The sequence below is a fragment of the Falco rusticolus genome, chromosome 11 (assembly GCF_015220075.1).
Source record: "Falco rusticolus isolate bFalRus1 chromosome 11, bFalRus1.pri, whole genome shotgun sequence".
In the NCBI taxonomy this organism is placed as follows: Eukaryota; Metazoa; Chordata; class Aves; order Falconiformes; family Falconidae; genus Falco; species Falco rusticolus.
Genome location: NC_051197.1, coordinates 29,075,254 through 29,087,905, shown reverse-complemented (window position 1 = coordinate 29,087,905; position 12,652 = coordinate 29,075,254). Strand labels below are relative to the sequence as shown.

General features: G+C 44.7%; 1 protein-coding gene across 3 annotated transcripts in view; it reads left to right on the top strand.

The window, feature by feature from the left end:
- Positions 1-11,993, top strand: part of FAM20B (FAM20B glycosaminoglycan xylosylkinase) — a 29,074-nt gene extending 17,081 nt beyond the window's left edge. For all 3 annotated transcript variants that reach the window (XM_037404219.1, XM_037404222.1, XM_037404220.1), the window contains exons 5-8: positions 1,122-1,293; positions 4,035-4,226; positions 6,545-6,604; positions 8,249-11,993. In XM_037404219.1, the coding sequence (XP_037260116.1) occupies positions 1,122-1,293; positions 4,035-4,226; positions 6,545-6,604; positions 8,249-8,480 (656 nt within the window). In that variant the 3' untranslated portion in view covers positions 8,481-11,993. The remainder of the gene's footprint in view (positions 1-1,121; positions 1,294-4,034; positions 4,227-6,544; positions 6,605-8,248) is intronic.
- Positions 11,994-12,652: the final 659 nt, after the last annotated feature.

The following is a 12,652-nucleotide window of genomic DNA, read 5'->3' as shown; positions in this document are numbered from 1 at the left end:
CTAGAATCTCAAAGAATTCTGCCTCTGGCTAGACCTGCTGCAGGCTGCGGGTAGGAAGAGAGGCTTGCAGGGCTTTCCACACAGGTAAGAGGTCTGGTCTGCTGCAAGCTCCATGTCGATGGTAATGATCTCTCTGATGCCCTCAAGTTGTCTGACGGGGCTAGTGGGAGCACAGGAGCCGGGGCTGGATGGAGGACAGCAAAGGAGTGCTGGCTGGCTGAGGGATTGTGGTGTGTAAGGGTGGAAAGTGAGAAATGCTTTTATTTTTTCAGTGAGCTGGGCCTGGTTTGAGGAGGGTGTTGGATGCAGAGGCAAAGGAAGAAAGGGCAGGGAATAAGAGGAATGACAAGGAAGTGAGACACAGTTGAACTTTGTAGGAACATCTGTGAATATGGAACCGGAATTAACTTGGCAAGCGTCAAGCCAAGGCAGGTTAGAAGGGTGAAACAGAAAAGCTGAAAATGTTAATCTAGGCTACGTAGGTTACTTTACGCTGCAGGCTATGTAGGCCTTAACGGACTAAAGGTGGCAGGATTTCATTGTTCCTCCCTTGTCAGAAGACACTCATGAAAATGTTGACAGCTCTGCATTCCTAGATCATATAGGGATGACAGCTTGTTTGAATTTCCCCTGCTAAGTCAGCTCAAGTAACTGAGGCGTGTGGCAGGTGTCAGGGCTCCAAATCCATCTGAGTTCTGCTTAGTATTTTTTTCACTTGTCTCTTTTTGGTCAACTTTTTCAAAAAAGTGGGAAAACTGACACACGAAGCGTGAAGTTTAAAAAGCAAGCAGTGCTAAGGTTGCGAAGTCAAGGTCCTAAAGACTAGGGAGGGGTCACAAAACCTTGTTGATTGTGCAGTGTTGTATTAACTCTGAGTGACAGAAACATTAGAAAATAGATTTACTGTCTTTTGAATATTAATCCTTCATGTTCCTTTGAATTAATAGATGTCTGTTTAACCTCCTTTGAGCCTCTCCCTCTCAGCGATGGGAAGCATGACGTCAAGTGCAAGGAAATCCTGTTGCAAGGAAGGCTCTGCTGCAACAATATGCTCCTGAATTTCAGTTGGCATCCCTTGCATTAAGTTCTGCTCTTTTGATATGTATTATTTATTTTTTAAGGTAATAACACTTGCTTCTATGGGAAGTGCTACTATTGTCGGGAAACAGAACCAGCTTGTGCAGATGGGGACATCATGGAGGGGTCGGTGACTCTGTGGCTGCCCGATGTCTGGCCTCTTCAGAAACATCGGCACCCATGGGGTAGGACTTACCGTGAAGGCAAACTGGCCAGGTATGAGAGCATGATAAGGTTGTTCTTTACACATGGTAATTTGTACTAGAAATACCCTTGCAGTACAGTGGCTAATTAAGGAGCATGTGCTTTCAAAACCTAGAGTTTTCCTGACAGCTTTCTTGATATGACAATAAAAGTCAAGAATTCTAGGATGAGATTTAAATTAAAACGAACAAGAAAGAAATCTGGTTTTCCACGATACTAAGTGCTGTCCTTTTCCTGCTTCTTGGCTGGAACAAAACTCCCCCATGCAGTCGCTCCAGGCTCTGAAAGTCCCGGCTCTGGGCAAGCAGAGACTCTTCTCTTGTGCCACTAGACCTTCTTTTGACCCTGCACCTCTCTGTGGCCCACTAAAATACGGTAGCGCTGTGCTATTTTCTGCCAGACCTGATTTCATGGTCCTTGTAGTTGGCTTCAGGAGTTGTGGAGCTGTTTTAGCTTAAGTAGGTAGGCGCTGAAAAGTTCTTTGCTTTGAATACCGTCAGCGTTTGGTGACCATGCTCAGCATCTAAAGAATGCTTTTAGAGAAGAGCAAACATGGGATCTGGTAGTCTTGTACGATAGATGTAACATGTCTGAGTATTTGGGTTGGAGATATTTTTGCCATGACCAGAGCAAATGTTTTTTTCTTAGCAAATTTTTCCAAGTCTGTCCCCTGAACAAGTCATTAAAAAGATTTTTTTATTTTATTTTCTTTTTTAGCTCTTGATCTAAAATACCCGTTGATTTCCAATGATGTGATTGTTCTCAGAAAGAATCTCATCCAAAGGCTTCATTGAATTGTTTTAGAGTATTAAGTACAAAGTCTGATTTTTTTAGCAGCAGATGTTATCTCCTTTCCAACAGGTCAACATCAGCTGTATTTAGTGCCTGGTGAATTGCAGTAATGAATGGACTCTTTCTTGGAGGTGTGGGGTTTTTTGGGGAGACTTTTGCGCCATAAACTGCCTGCTTACACTGGAGTTTACCCTGATACTTATGCTAATTTGACATTCACTGTATTTAAAACTTGCTTGCTCCTGCCTGGTTCAGATGGGGTTACGTGGTTCTGTTCTTTTGCACTTTGTCATGTCGCGCTTTTCACTTTGAGAGCAGCAGGGTGATTAAACGTTCTAGATGTCGTGCTCTCCTTTTTCTGTGTCTGGTAATTATGGAAAAATAACTCTTGTGGGATTTTTTTTTTTTTTTTCCTGATCTAGCTGCTTCTACTCTGTCCTGAGTTAACCTTTGGAACGTAATCCATATAGTCACATTAGTGTACATGATTTTTAATGGACGTGTAATAGATAAAATCCCCGACCTTCGAAGTCGTGTGCTAGTACAATATAAATTATCAGAAATAAATGTGGGAGAAAGGTCTGCCTTGAAAGACTGAATGGAAAATGAGAGGAGAGAGCATAGTATGTCTGAAAAATTGTTGGAAGGAGTTCAAATACTGATCTAAAGTAAAATGAGGGAAAGGGAAAGACTTGAGGGAGAGAGGGATGTAGCATAAAAGAAATGTATCCAGTACAAGGAGGGGTACATTCTGATAATGTAGCTTTGTGGATTTGTGCTATAAGTTGAATGTGAGTTGGACCTTGATGCAAAAGGGAACTAGTGACAGCATTTGAGGGAGTGTGTGTGATGTGTTAACAGAAGCATCGAGAAGATAAATTTTTGGCTGCTCTGATTTGGATAACTGGAGCAAAGATGGGATATCGAGAGCTTAGGCTCCAGACCTCCAGAAGATGGCGTGGGGTATGTGGCTGTTCTGATAGTTAAATTCTGATCTTCTCCACGCTTTTACAACTTTGTAATTTGGAGTATGTCAGTGAGCCTCTCCAGCTTGTGTTTCCTCCATTTCTGTTTCCAAGTCACAGATGGTTTAAGGCATTTCCAACTTAACTGCTATTTTGTGAAGGATCGTTTCAGTCCTTGCATGGAAGATGTTATAGATGTACTTGTTATCTAGGTTGACAGATGGAATGGATATCCACCAGAGATTTGGCTGTTTCGGTGGTGGTGTTGAATAGCTTTGAAAACTGTAAAGAAGAAAATGAGAAATTTCTCCAGCTTTGGAGAACTGAGACATGACATCCATGTTAAAGACCAGAAGTACATGCCTAGGTTACCTGTAGAAGGAGAGGAGAGAAAAGGGAAGCTGGAATCCTGCCGGTGGAGAAGAAGGTGAGATACCCTGAAAGGAAAGTAGGGAGGAAAGGACAACTGCGAGTGAAAGAGAACGAATGTACGTGAGGCCCTTCTGTTCAGGGCACGGGAGGTCATTAGTAACCGTGATGAGGCTATTTGCATTAGACAAAATGAAGAGGGTCGCTGGAAGGCAAGACTGATGGAAGCAGGTCAGTGCAATAGAAATAGAGACCGGCCTTGGAGTCCTTAGTTAGGAAGTTAAGGCAGGCAAGTCGTGACAGTAACCATGCCATGAGGCAGCCCAGCCACTGCTGCATTGTGAGCAGCGAGGAAGCAATCTCTGACCTTGTTTTCTGTAGGAAGGTGGTGTGTAACCTTGCACTGAAACTACAGCTTGCCCCTTACGCTAGGGTGCTAGTACAGGGCTTACTCTTTCAAGAAAACACTTTTGTTTAACTCTTTCTTCTTTATATAGCCTTGACTGCTGCACTCACCTTTTCCTTATGCACTCATAAGGGAATAAAGGGACAGCTATAAATAGTGTTGGTGTGCGATGATGGAGCGTTCCTTGAGGATCTGATTTGGTTTCTCTTGACGGCCCACAGGTGGGAGTATGACGAAAGCTATTGTGATGCTGTGAAAAAGACTTCACCATATGACTCGGGCCCTCGTCTCCTTGACATCATTGACACCGCCGTCTTTGACTATTTGATTGGGAATGCTGACCGGCATCACTACGAGAGTTTCCAGGATGATGAAGGAGCCAGTATGCTCATCCTCCTGGATAACGCCAAAAGGTGAGGGTGAGGGAAATCTGGTGGCCAGGTAGTGGCGAGCACAAGGGCACACGTTTATCTGCTTTCTGTGTCTCTGTTTTCTTTCTCTCTGATTTTTTCATTATTACCTTTTGTGCTAAAAACCTAAAGCTTTCCTTCTTACCAGAAATTACCTCGCCAAGTGCTGGGGTCCTTCAAAGGCTGTGGTGCTCAGTCTGTGCTCTAGATACCGTGGCTGCTTTCGGCAAAGTCGTACCCCAACTACAGAAACCCACAAATTAGCACAGTATGACCTTTTTTCCCCCCAGGCAACTTTCAAGAGTTTGCTTGTGTCTTTCCTCCTATCCCCAGAAAAGCCCCTCACTTTTATGCTTTTAATTAATGGAAGATTAGAAACTTACGGTTTCTTATTTCCCAGTAAGTATTAGTGAGTGCCGTAGTGAAAGCAGATCTTTTCGAAAAGTGTCTCTGAATGATTTGGCATTCCCTGCCTTCTGGATATGTCTGCTCTGACTTTAAAAGGTTAGAAGTTTAAAATGGAGATAAAACTGATATGAGAGGAAAATATGATGATGTCCTGAGCGTGGATATTAACTATTACCAAAACAAAAATGGAGCATGTAGTAACTGGGAGGAACTGATGAGAAGTCCTTCTTGTGGCCAGACTAGGATGTGTATGTGTTTTAAAAGTAAGCTGTTCTGTCTTTGCTATGTTTTTTGTACAGTGGCTGGAATAGTTTAAGTTAAAAATCCTATTGAATATGCAGCCTTGTTTAAATCACAACAATTTGCTGAATTTTTCTTAAAGACACAGATAACCTATTCCACTTCCTCACAATTTAGTCCAGAGACGCCAGTTTGTTTCCCTGACGGGTGCTGCCATCTGCAGCGTCAGTGAATTTCCCCTGCTGCAGATGGGGCAGCCTCTGGTGGGTAGCGCTGGCAGCTCCTGCGCAGGGCTCTGTTCTGCTGCGGTTCTGCGTACCACTTGTACGAAGCCTGCACAGCAGTTGAGACCTCTAGACAGATCCTTGCAAGGCTTGGAGTTAGGATTTCTTCCCCCTTTTGCCTTTCCTATAGTGGATTCCTTCCTTCCTTCTTTCCTTTGTTTCTAATTTGCCTGCAGTGGCTGAGTTGTTTTGTCTTTATGCATCAGCCTGTTCAGTAACGCACCTTCAGTTATGTCAGCAGGATGTGTTCCACCTTGGGGCTGCTTAATTATTGCTGCTTTCAGACCGTTTTAGATGAATTTGGCAAAAATTGTCTTTCTGTAATGCTCTGGCAATGGGCTAGGAGGAAGTTGATGTGTTAAGTCACTGGAAGTGACTGTGGTAGTTGAAGGTCATTCATTTGCTTTTGTCATAATGTCATAATACCTTTCATTATGGTACGTGCTTATGACGGTATGAAAACATTTCTGATGGAGCTTTGCAGGCCCAGAAGTTAATTGTTTTTTTGAAAGCTTAAGTTAAGTGCTTTTAGCTGCTTTGAGATAAAGGGCAGGGGGACTTTTTTTTCATAGAATCACAGATCTCAAGTTGGAAGGGACCCATAAGGATCATCAAGTCCAACTCCCTGCTCCTCACAGGACTACCTAAAACTCAACCATATGACTAAGAGCATTGTCCAGACACTCCTTGGTGCCATGATCTGGGGACCCTGTTCCAGTTTTAAGGCTACTAATAGCTATTTGAGCAGCGTAATGCCAGACTCCTAGAATAAGTTATCTTCATTGAGGGGAAAGCTTTTTGTTGAAAACAGCATTATGAGCAGGTTGAAACTTTTTTTTTTTTTTAAAGAAATATTTAGGTGAGGCTTGAAATACTATGAAACCCTTTTGACAGGCCTTCCTTAGAGAGCATGATCGTGAAATGTTAAAGTTGATCACCTTGTTAGTTGAACTGTTGATCTAAGCCTGGCCATCTAAAACAGCACGTGGCTGCTGTTTCCTTCATTCCCTGTCCAGCTGTGTCAGGCAGGCAAAGCTCCCACTCTCTGTGTCCAGAATACCAATTACTCTTTTCCCTGGCTTTGCAAGATGAGCTCAATTTCTAAACTACTCTGAAGTTCATTTCTAAGGTGCCTTGGTCTGATAAAGAACTAGGTACACTGTTGTTGCTTCCGTTTACTTGGTATGTTAGCTGATGCTGTTGAGAGTTATATCTGTAATTGGGCATGGCCTGTTTACATTTTAATGTAAATTATTTGATCTGTTGGAGCGTGAAATTGCCTAGTATTGATTTTTATTTTTATTTGTTTAATTATTCACAAATGCCATTGATGTTGAGAACAACATTAGGAGTTCAGCTGGTTCACTTGGTTTTAATTTTGTTTTTCAGCTTTGGAAACCCTGCCCTGGATGAAAGAAGCATCTTGGCTCCTCTTTATCAGTGCTGCATGTAAGTGAAACGCAGGGATGCTGTTCACTTATGCGATCCTTAGGTTTGCAATATAATTAAGTTTTGAAGCCTTCTGGCAACCTGAAAATGTTCACTTGGGCACATAGTGCTTTATTTTTTTGAGGCACGACGTTCGTTTGATGTGTTATCACTGCTTAAGAAGCCGAGAAATAAATTTTCATTAAGGTAGTAAATCAGACGGTAGGCTGTAGGAAGTAGTCTCGCCTCCAGGTCACTGGTTCAGCTCTCTCCTTAGTCAGTATGACAGGTCCTTTGCCTCTGCAGCTGTCTCCATCCAGCTCCTGCTGAATAAAAGTTCACATCACAGTTTGAGTTCTCCCTGACAGAAGCTAAGGACTCAACGTGTCTGGCAACTTAACTACCTTCATTTCCAAAGGGTCTTTCTAAACAAGACCGCAGCACTGCTCAGCGTGCTCCTTTCAAAAGGAAGTTTGTAGTTTTCTTGCAGGATTTCATTTCGACTTGGGCCTTTTGAGCTGTGTTCGTTTTATTTTTCGAGACTGTGACTTGCTATCTGTTCTCCATGTTCGCTCCCTCACCAGGCCGTTGCTTCTTCTCGCTAACAAATAGATAAAAGTTCCAGGGAGAAAAATGCTGGTATATATTTCCTGCCTCTGTTATTTCAAAATAACATTAACTCCTTTAAGGCTTCCAAAATAACCATTTAGTTGAGAGTTCCTGGAGCCTGTGCTTGGAAGGTTCTGTCTCCCAAATTCTTCAGGGAACCTGGGAACTATGCGGAAAGCCTGAGCTGTCACTTCCTGCTTGAACTAAGCAAGGCTCTATGCGTGCTGTGGTATACCTGGCCTACATTCTACCAGATTCCCTTAGAAACCATGTGGAGAACAGTTAAACTAAAGTTACTTTCCAGTTCTTTAGTTTTCCTGCATTAATTTTAAATGCATATTTAATTTCCTGCTTTATGAGGATCTTTTGGAGTCTTTCTCATCTTTGTTTCTGATACCAGGCAAATGCCACATACCGATTCTTATGCATAATTGTTTTAACTATAGGTTTGTTACGACACTTGCTTATATTTCTGGTTTCCTTAGAGATCATCAAAAGCCAAGAGTGTAGACCAGTGGTGCTAAACCACAAAAATTTGAGGGAGAATCCCAAGAGACTTCACGGAACAAGACAGCTCAGATGAGCTGACACGAACAAGTTCGGTGACCAGTGAAGCGGGAAGATCGCTGCTGCGTTCACCTTCTTGGAAGTTCAGTCCTCTGACTTTGGTCCTTTGTGATCAGTTGTTGGTCAGCGATGCTCTTTCTGAGGTGACGCCAGTTTTGTGTTTGAATTAACAGCCAGACTGTCAATTTCCTTTCCTTTTCAAACTGAAAATCTTCAGGACCGAAGAACTTCCTTGCTAGCAGTTGGAAGTGGCCCTGTATAACACAGGAATTATGTCATACTAGATTCCTCCTCTTCACCTTCAGTTCTCAGGCTTCACTTAGGTCTTGCATATAATGCAGTTGTACCTGGACATCTCATCCCCAAACTGCCAGGGAATAATACTGCGATCCTGATGTAGCAGGCTCCCTTGACAGGCTGGCTCTGGGTTTGCTGGTGAGAATTCAGCTGGACAGTGGTATGATGACTGTGTTTGTCTTTCTTTTGCAGCATCCGGGTTTCTACCTGGAACAGACTTAATTACCTGAAGAATGGAGTACTGAAGTCTGCCTTAAAAACTGCTATGTCGCATGACCCCATCTCACCAGTGCTTTCTGACCCGCATCTGGATGCCCTAGACCAGCGGCTTCTCAGCATTCTGGCCACAGTGAAGCAGTGCACAGACCAATTTGGGCCAGATGTTGTGCTGGTGGAAGACAGGATGACTCTGTCTCATTTGTAATTGTAGTGGAACACAGATGAAACTCCCTTTTTAAAAACAAACAAAACAAAGTGATAGAAAAACAGCACAATCGGTTCAGAAAGGCTGTGGCCAAGATGGACTGAAATGAACAGGAAAGCTTCCGAGCCGGAGAAACAGAGGTGGCACTGGCTTTTACCTTGGGCTGACAGCGGTGAGAGGTGGCAAGTTGGAGCCTCGGGCGGCTCAGTACCCGTAATGGCATCTTGGCCGTTGTGCTGTGTCCATTGCCGGCAGTGGACGTTGCACTGGATAAAAACGGCTCTTGGTGTCGGTGGAAGCGTGCGGAACGTAGACGCCAATTTGTGGACTGAATCTAGAGGGGACAAATGTTGACGAACAGTACGATCCTCTCCCCTTCTCTTCCCCACATACACTCTGGCGAGTTTTTGTCTGATTCAGGGCTGTGCATAATCAGCTGTGAGCTGGTTAGGCATTTTACTGCTTCTTTAGAGAGAGAGGAAGTGGTGAATAAAACAATTATTAGACTGAAGAGTTGTGCCACCCCCCTGGGGGTGGGATGTTCTTCTAAATGCCATTAGGGGTGGGAGAGAGGACCTCTGCTGCTCAGTTGTCTTTTCCTCGATAAAAGGCTGGGAAAGGGGTTTGCCTTGTACGTGGTAATGCTTCAGAGTTATTGCTGAAGGCCTATCAAAGATTGATCCACAGGGTTGGAGATTCAGGGGAGGACAGGGTGGTTATACAGCACTTGGCATCTAAGGAGTTAAAGTATGTTTCCATGTGTTCCCGTTACTGTTTTCCATTTATAAGGAATCTGGCAAGGTCTGAGTAGAGAAAATACCCTTGCAGTCCTGTGTCCGTATTAACCAAACTTTCATTATCTTGTAGCTGAGGAGGAGGAGGACAGAATCTGTCCGTGGAAGCAGGTTCCGTTTCGCGAAGTCATGCTGCTTACTGTGGGCCTGCTTTAAGGTGGGGGGTCTGGGGGCATTGCACTGTGGGGGGAGAGGTGTATTGCTGGGCTTCCCAGTAACCCACAGCTGTGGGCCAGGCCCTGGGGAATGGAGGGAACCCTGAGCTGTGGTCTGGCTTCATCTCGTACGCAGAGAGCACGCTGTTGTCCCCGCAGCTCCCTGCTGCTCTTAGTGGGGCACCGGCAGGTTATTCAGTCCCACGGGTTTACCTGGTGGCTTGTGGCTGAGCTTGGCTGCTGCCAGAGCTTCCAGTAAGTTTTCTGCCTTTCCCAGCTGCTTCCCCTAACCCCCGCTGCCATGTTCTGACTGGGGTGGGCATTCGGGGTTCTCACTCCTAGCGGTTTTGCCATAGATAGGGGAGAGTTGGTGTAAGTTGGCTTTTCAGGGCAGACTTGTAGCACTTATTTTGTGCTAGTCCTGTCACCCTTCGGCACCGTCTGCCTGTGCTGCAGGTGAGCTTGTGGCCGTAGGACCTGTCACACTTGTTGGTCTGAATCCATGTCTAGAAGGGAAGCAGCTTCATGGTTACGTTTCCAAATTGAACAGCTTTGCATTAATTTTCGGTTTGGACGGTGTGGTCCTTAGAAGCAGGATAAGAGCTGACTTCCCAAAGCGATTGTGTATTACTGGACTTGTGAGCAAGAGCAGCAAAATGTCACTTTAAGACCTTTTCCGTGATTTGTCCGTCAAAATCTTTCTAGCTCTGCTGTAGTGTGGTGGGCAGATAAAGTGCTGTTCCTGTTGTTGCACCTGCCTGCTCAAAGGGACCTGATCAAAGAGGAGTTAGTGAGAGCTTATTCTAAAAACGCAGGTTTATTTTGTTGCAGTCCTTTTGTCATTGCATGAGCAGAGTATCTTGAAAGCCAGTGTTTATCTGAAATTGAATTTTATGTTCTGCTAGACCTCTTCTGGACTTGGCCACGTCACACAGCCACCCCTGAGCCAGGATAGGATCTGGAGTTAGTTACTGGTGTCACTGGTCAGAACTGCAATGCGCAGCCAGCTTTTAGGTCACTGGTAAGCTAGCGCCTCTTTATTGCTGCACTTGATAATGTAACACGTGCTTTAGAAGCCACGGTCCTTCGGTGAGCTTCGCCCACCGCCGTGGATTGTGCCTGGGCTCCCCCGGGGCGGCGGGAGCATGGGCAGGAGCGGCGCAGGGGTTGCCCCCGCCTGAGCCAGCCTGGTGCTTGAGCAGGACAGTTTTGGGAAGTACTGTGGGCCACAGCTGGGTGGTTAGTGAGTGCTTTTATTCGAAAGCAGAATAGGCTCATACTGAGGCATTTTGGCGTAAACTGTTTCCCAGGAAATTTAAGATGATTTACAGAAAGGCGAGAGGGCGAAGCACATGGTAGCAGCTTGTAGTATTTTTAAAAGCATGTTCTTCTCTTTGAGCTTAATCATAAGCACTTAATATTTTGGGAAGGATCTACCAAAATTTGATGTTTTGATTTCCATACGATCACTTGACCATTTATGTTTGGTTTAATAATGGATTCCCAAAAAAGTCTTTCTGTCTTTAGGAAATTCAATGAGCGTTCAGGACTTAGTATTGCTTGTCCACGGGGCTCTAAGCTGAAGGTTTTGCCATCAGATGGAGCCTGGGGATAAGTTCTTCCCCGGTACGAACATCAGAGGTTTACAGCAGTGTATTGGTTTACTTGTGAGCAAAGGGCGTTGAAGTCCAGCATTGTTAGCAAAAGGAAGTAAGGAACGAAGAGTTGCTTTTTTCTTCCTTTTTTTTTTTTTTTTCTTCATATTGATGCTTCTGGTCATTGTAAACACCACTGGAGCTTGGTGTTCTGCAGCAGGAAAGAAGAATAAATTTCTCTCTTACCCAAAATCAGGAAGATCTGATTTTGGCCTTGTGATAAACTCTGGCATTTTGGCAGCGATTGTTGTTTTGCTTGAATACAGAGCCCTGAGAAATTTTAGATTGTAACCATTGCAAAAGAAATAAGAAGCAGCATCCACATGCGAACAGGGTCTGCGTGAATCTCTGAAAAACAGCGTCATTTGTGAGGCAGGTGCTGAGCTCTGCTGATGAGGTTTTTGTGACACCTTCTAATTCTCGTTCACTGCGCACGCTGTAATCCACTGGCTCCAGATGTTACAAAATGGTTGTGTTGTGGAAATTAGTAATATCGGAGTGCTTGAAGCACAGAAATCAAGAACTAATTAAAAAGAGAGCATCATCAGCCATCTGCTATTTATCTCCTCCTTCCTAAGTCAGCAGTCAAGCTGGAGGAGGCACTGAAGTCTGCTCCTCTTCCAGCAGCTAATGAACTGGAGTGTGTCTTGCCAAACAAACTTCAGCTGAAAAATACTAATTTATTAAGAAGGTAATTTATTTGCTGTGGCGCTGGAGCAAGATGCTCGAAACAGACACCCCTCCTGGAGCTGTCGGAGGATCGCCCCTGGGAGCAGCTGCACAAATGGAGGTTGCTAATAAGAAAACGGAACGCAATCATGACGTTCTACTTGTATCCCCCAGGGTCAGATTCTGCATAAAGCAACGTTGTGTGAATAAAGATTTTAATAAAGCAACATTGATAGATTGTTTAAGTCTCTCTCTCTCTCTCTCTCTCTCTCTCTCTCTCTCTCTCTCCTGTCTGTCTGTCTCTCTTGTTCTGACATGTGGTGGACTGAATTTTTAAAGTGTTTTGCTGCTGGTGTTCCATAGTTACTCATTTGCTAATATCAATGCCATTTATTCCGGTCACATATATCTGAGAACGGGGTCAAATGTGCAGGTTGTGTGCGAGAGCCTTGTTGGTGAGGAGAGATGTGTTGTAAGAAGAGCGTCCCAGAGTGATGCAGAAGAACAGGAGACTCTTCCGACACTTTTTGAAACCACATCCCATGGCCCCGCACCTCCCAAGCGCCTGGGCTGATTTCTTGGTTGTGCCCCAGTAGGTTGGCTTTGTTCTGTGGAGCGAGGGATGTGTACAGAGTCGGCAAGAGACGTCTGTCGGCTCGGCAGGTGTTCACGGCTGGCTTTTCCAAGCTTTTATTGAAGCCCTTGTATGAGACTGGCCAAGTAAACAGGCATCAGAACCTGTGCCCGCAGAGTGCGAGGGTTGAATCTGGCTGGTTTTCTTAACCCCCTGCAGGAGTGGTTCGGAGGTAGGAGGCGATGCCCGCAGTTGGGAACGTTGGGCATCCGGGAGGTGCTGAGAGCTGCTGTGTGCTCAGGATGGTGAGCTGCTGAGGACAGGG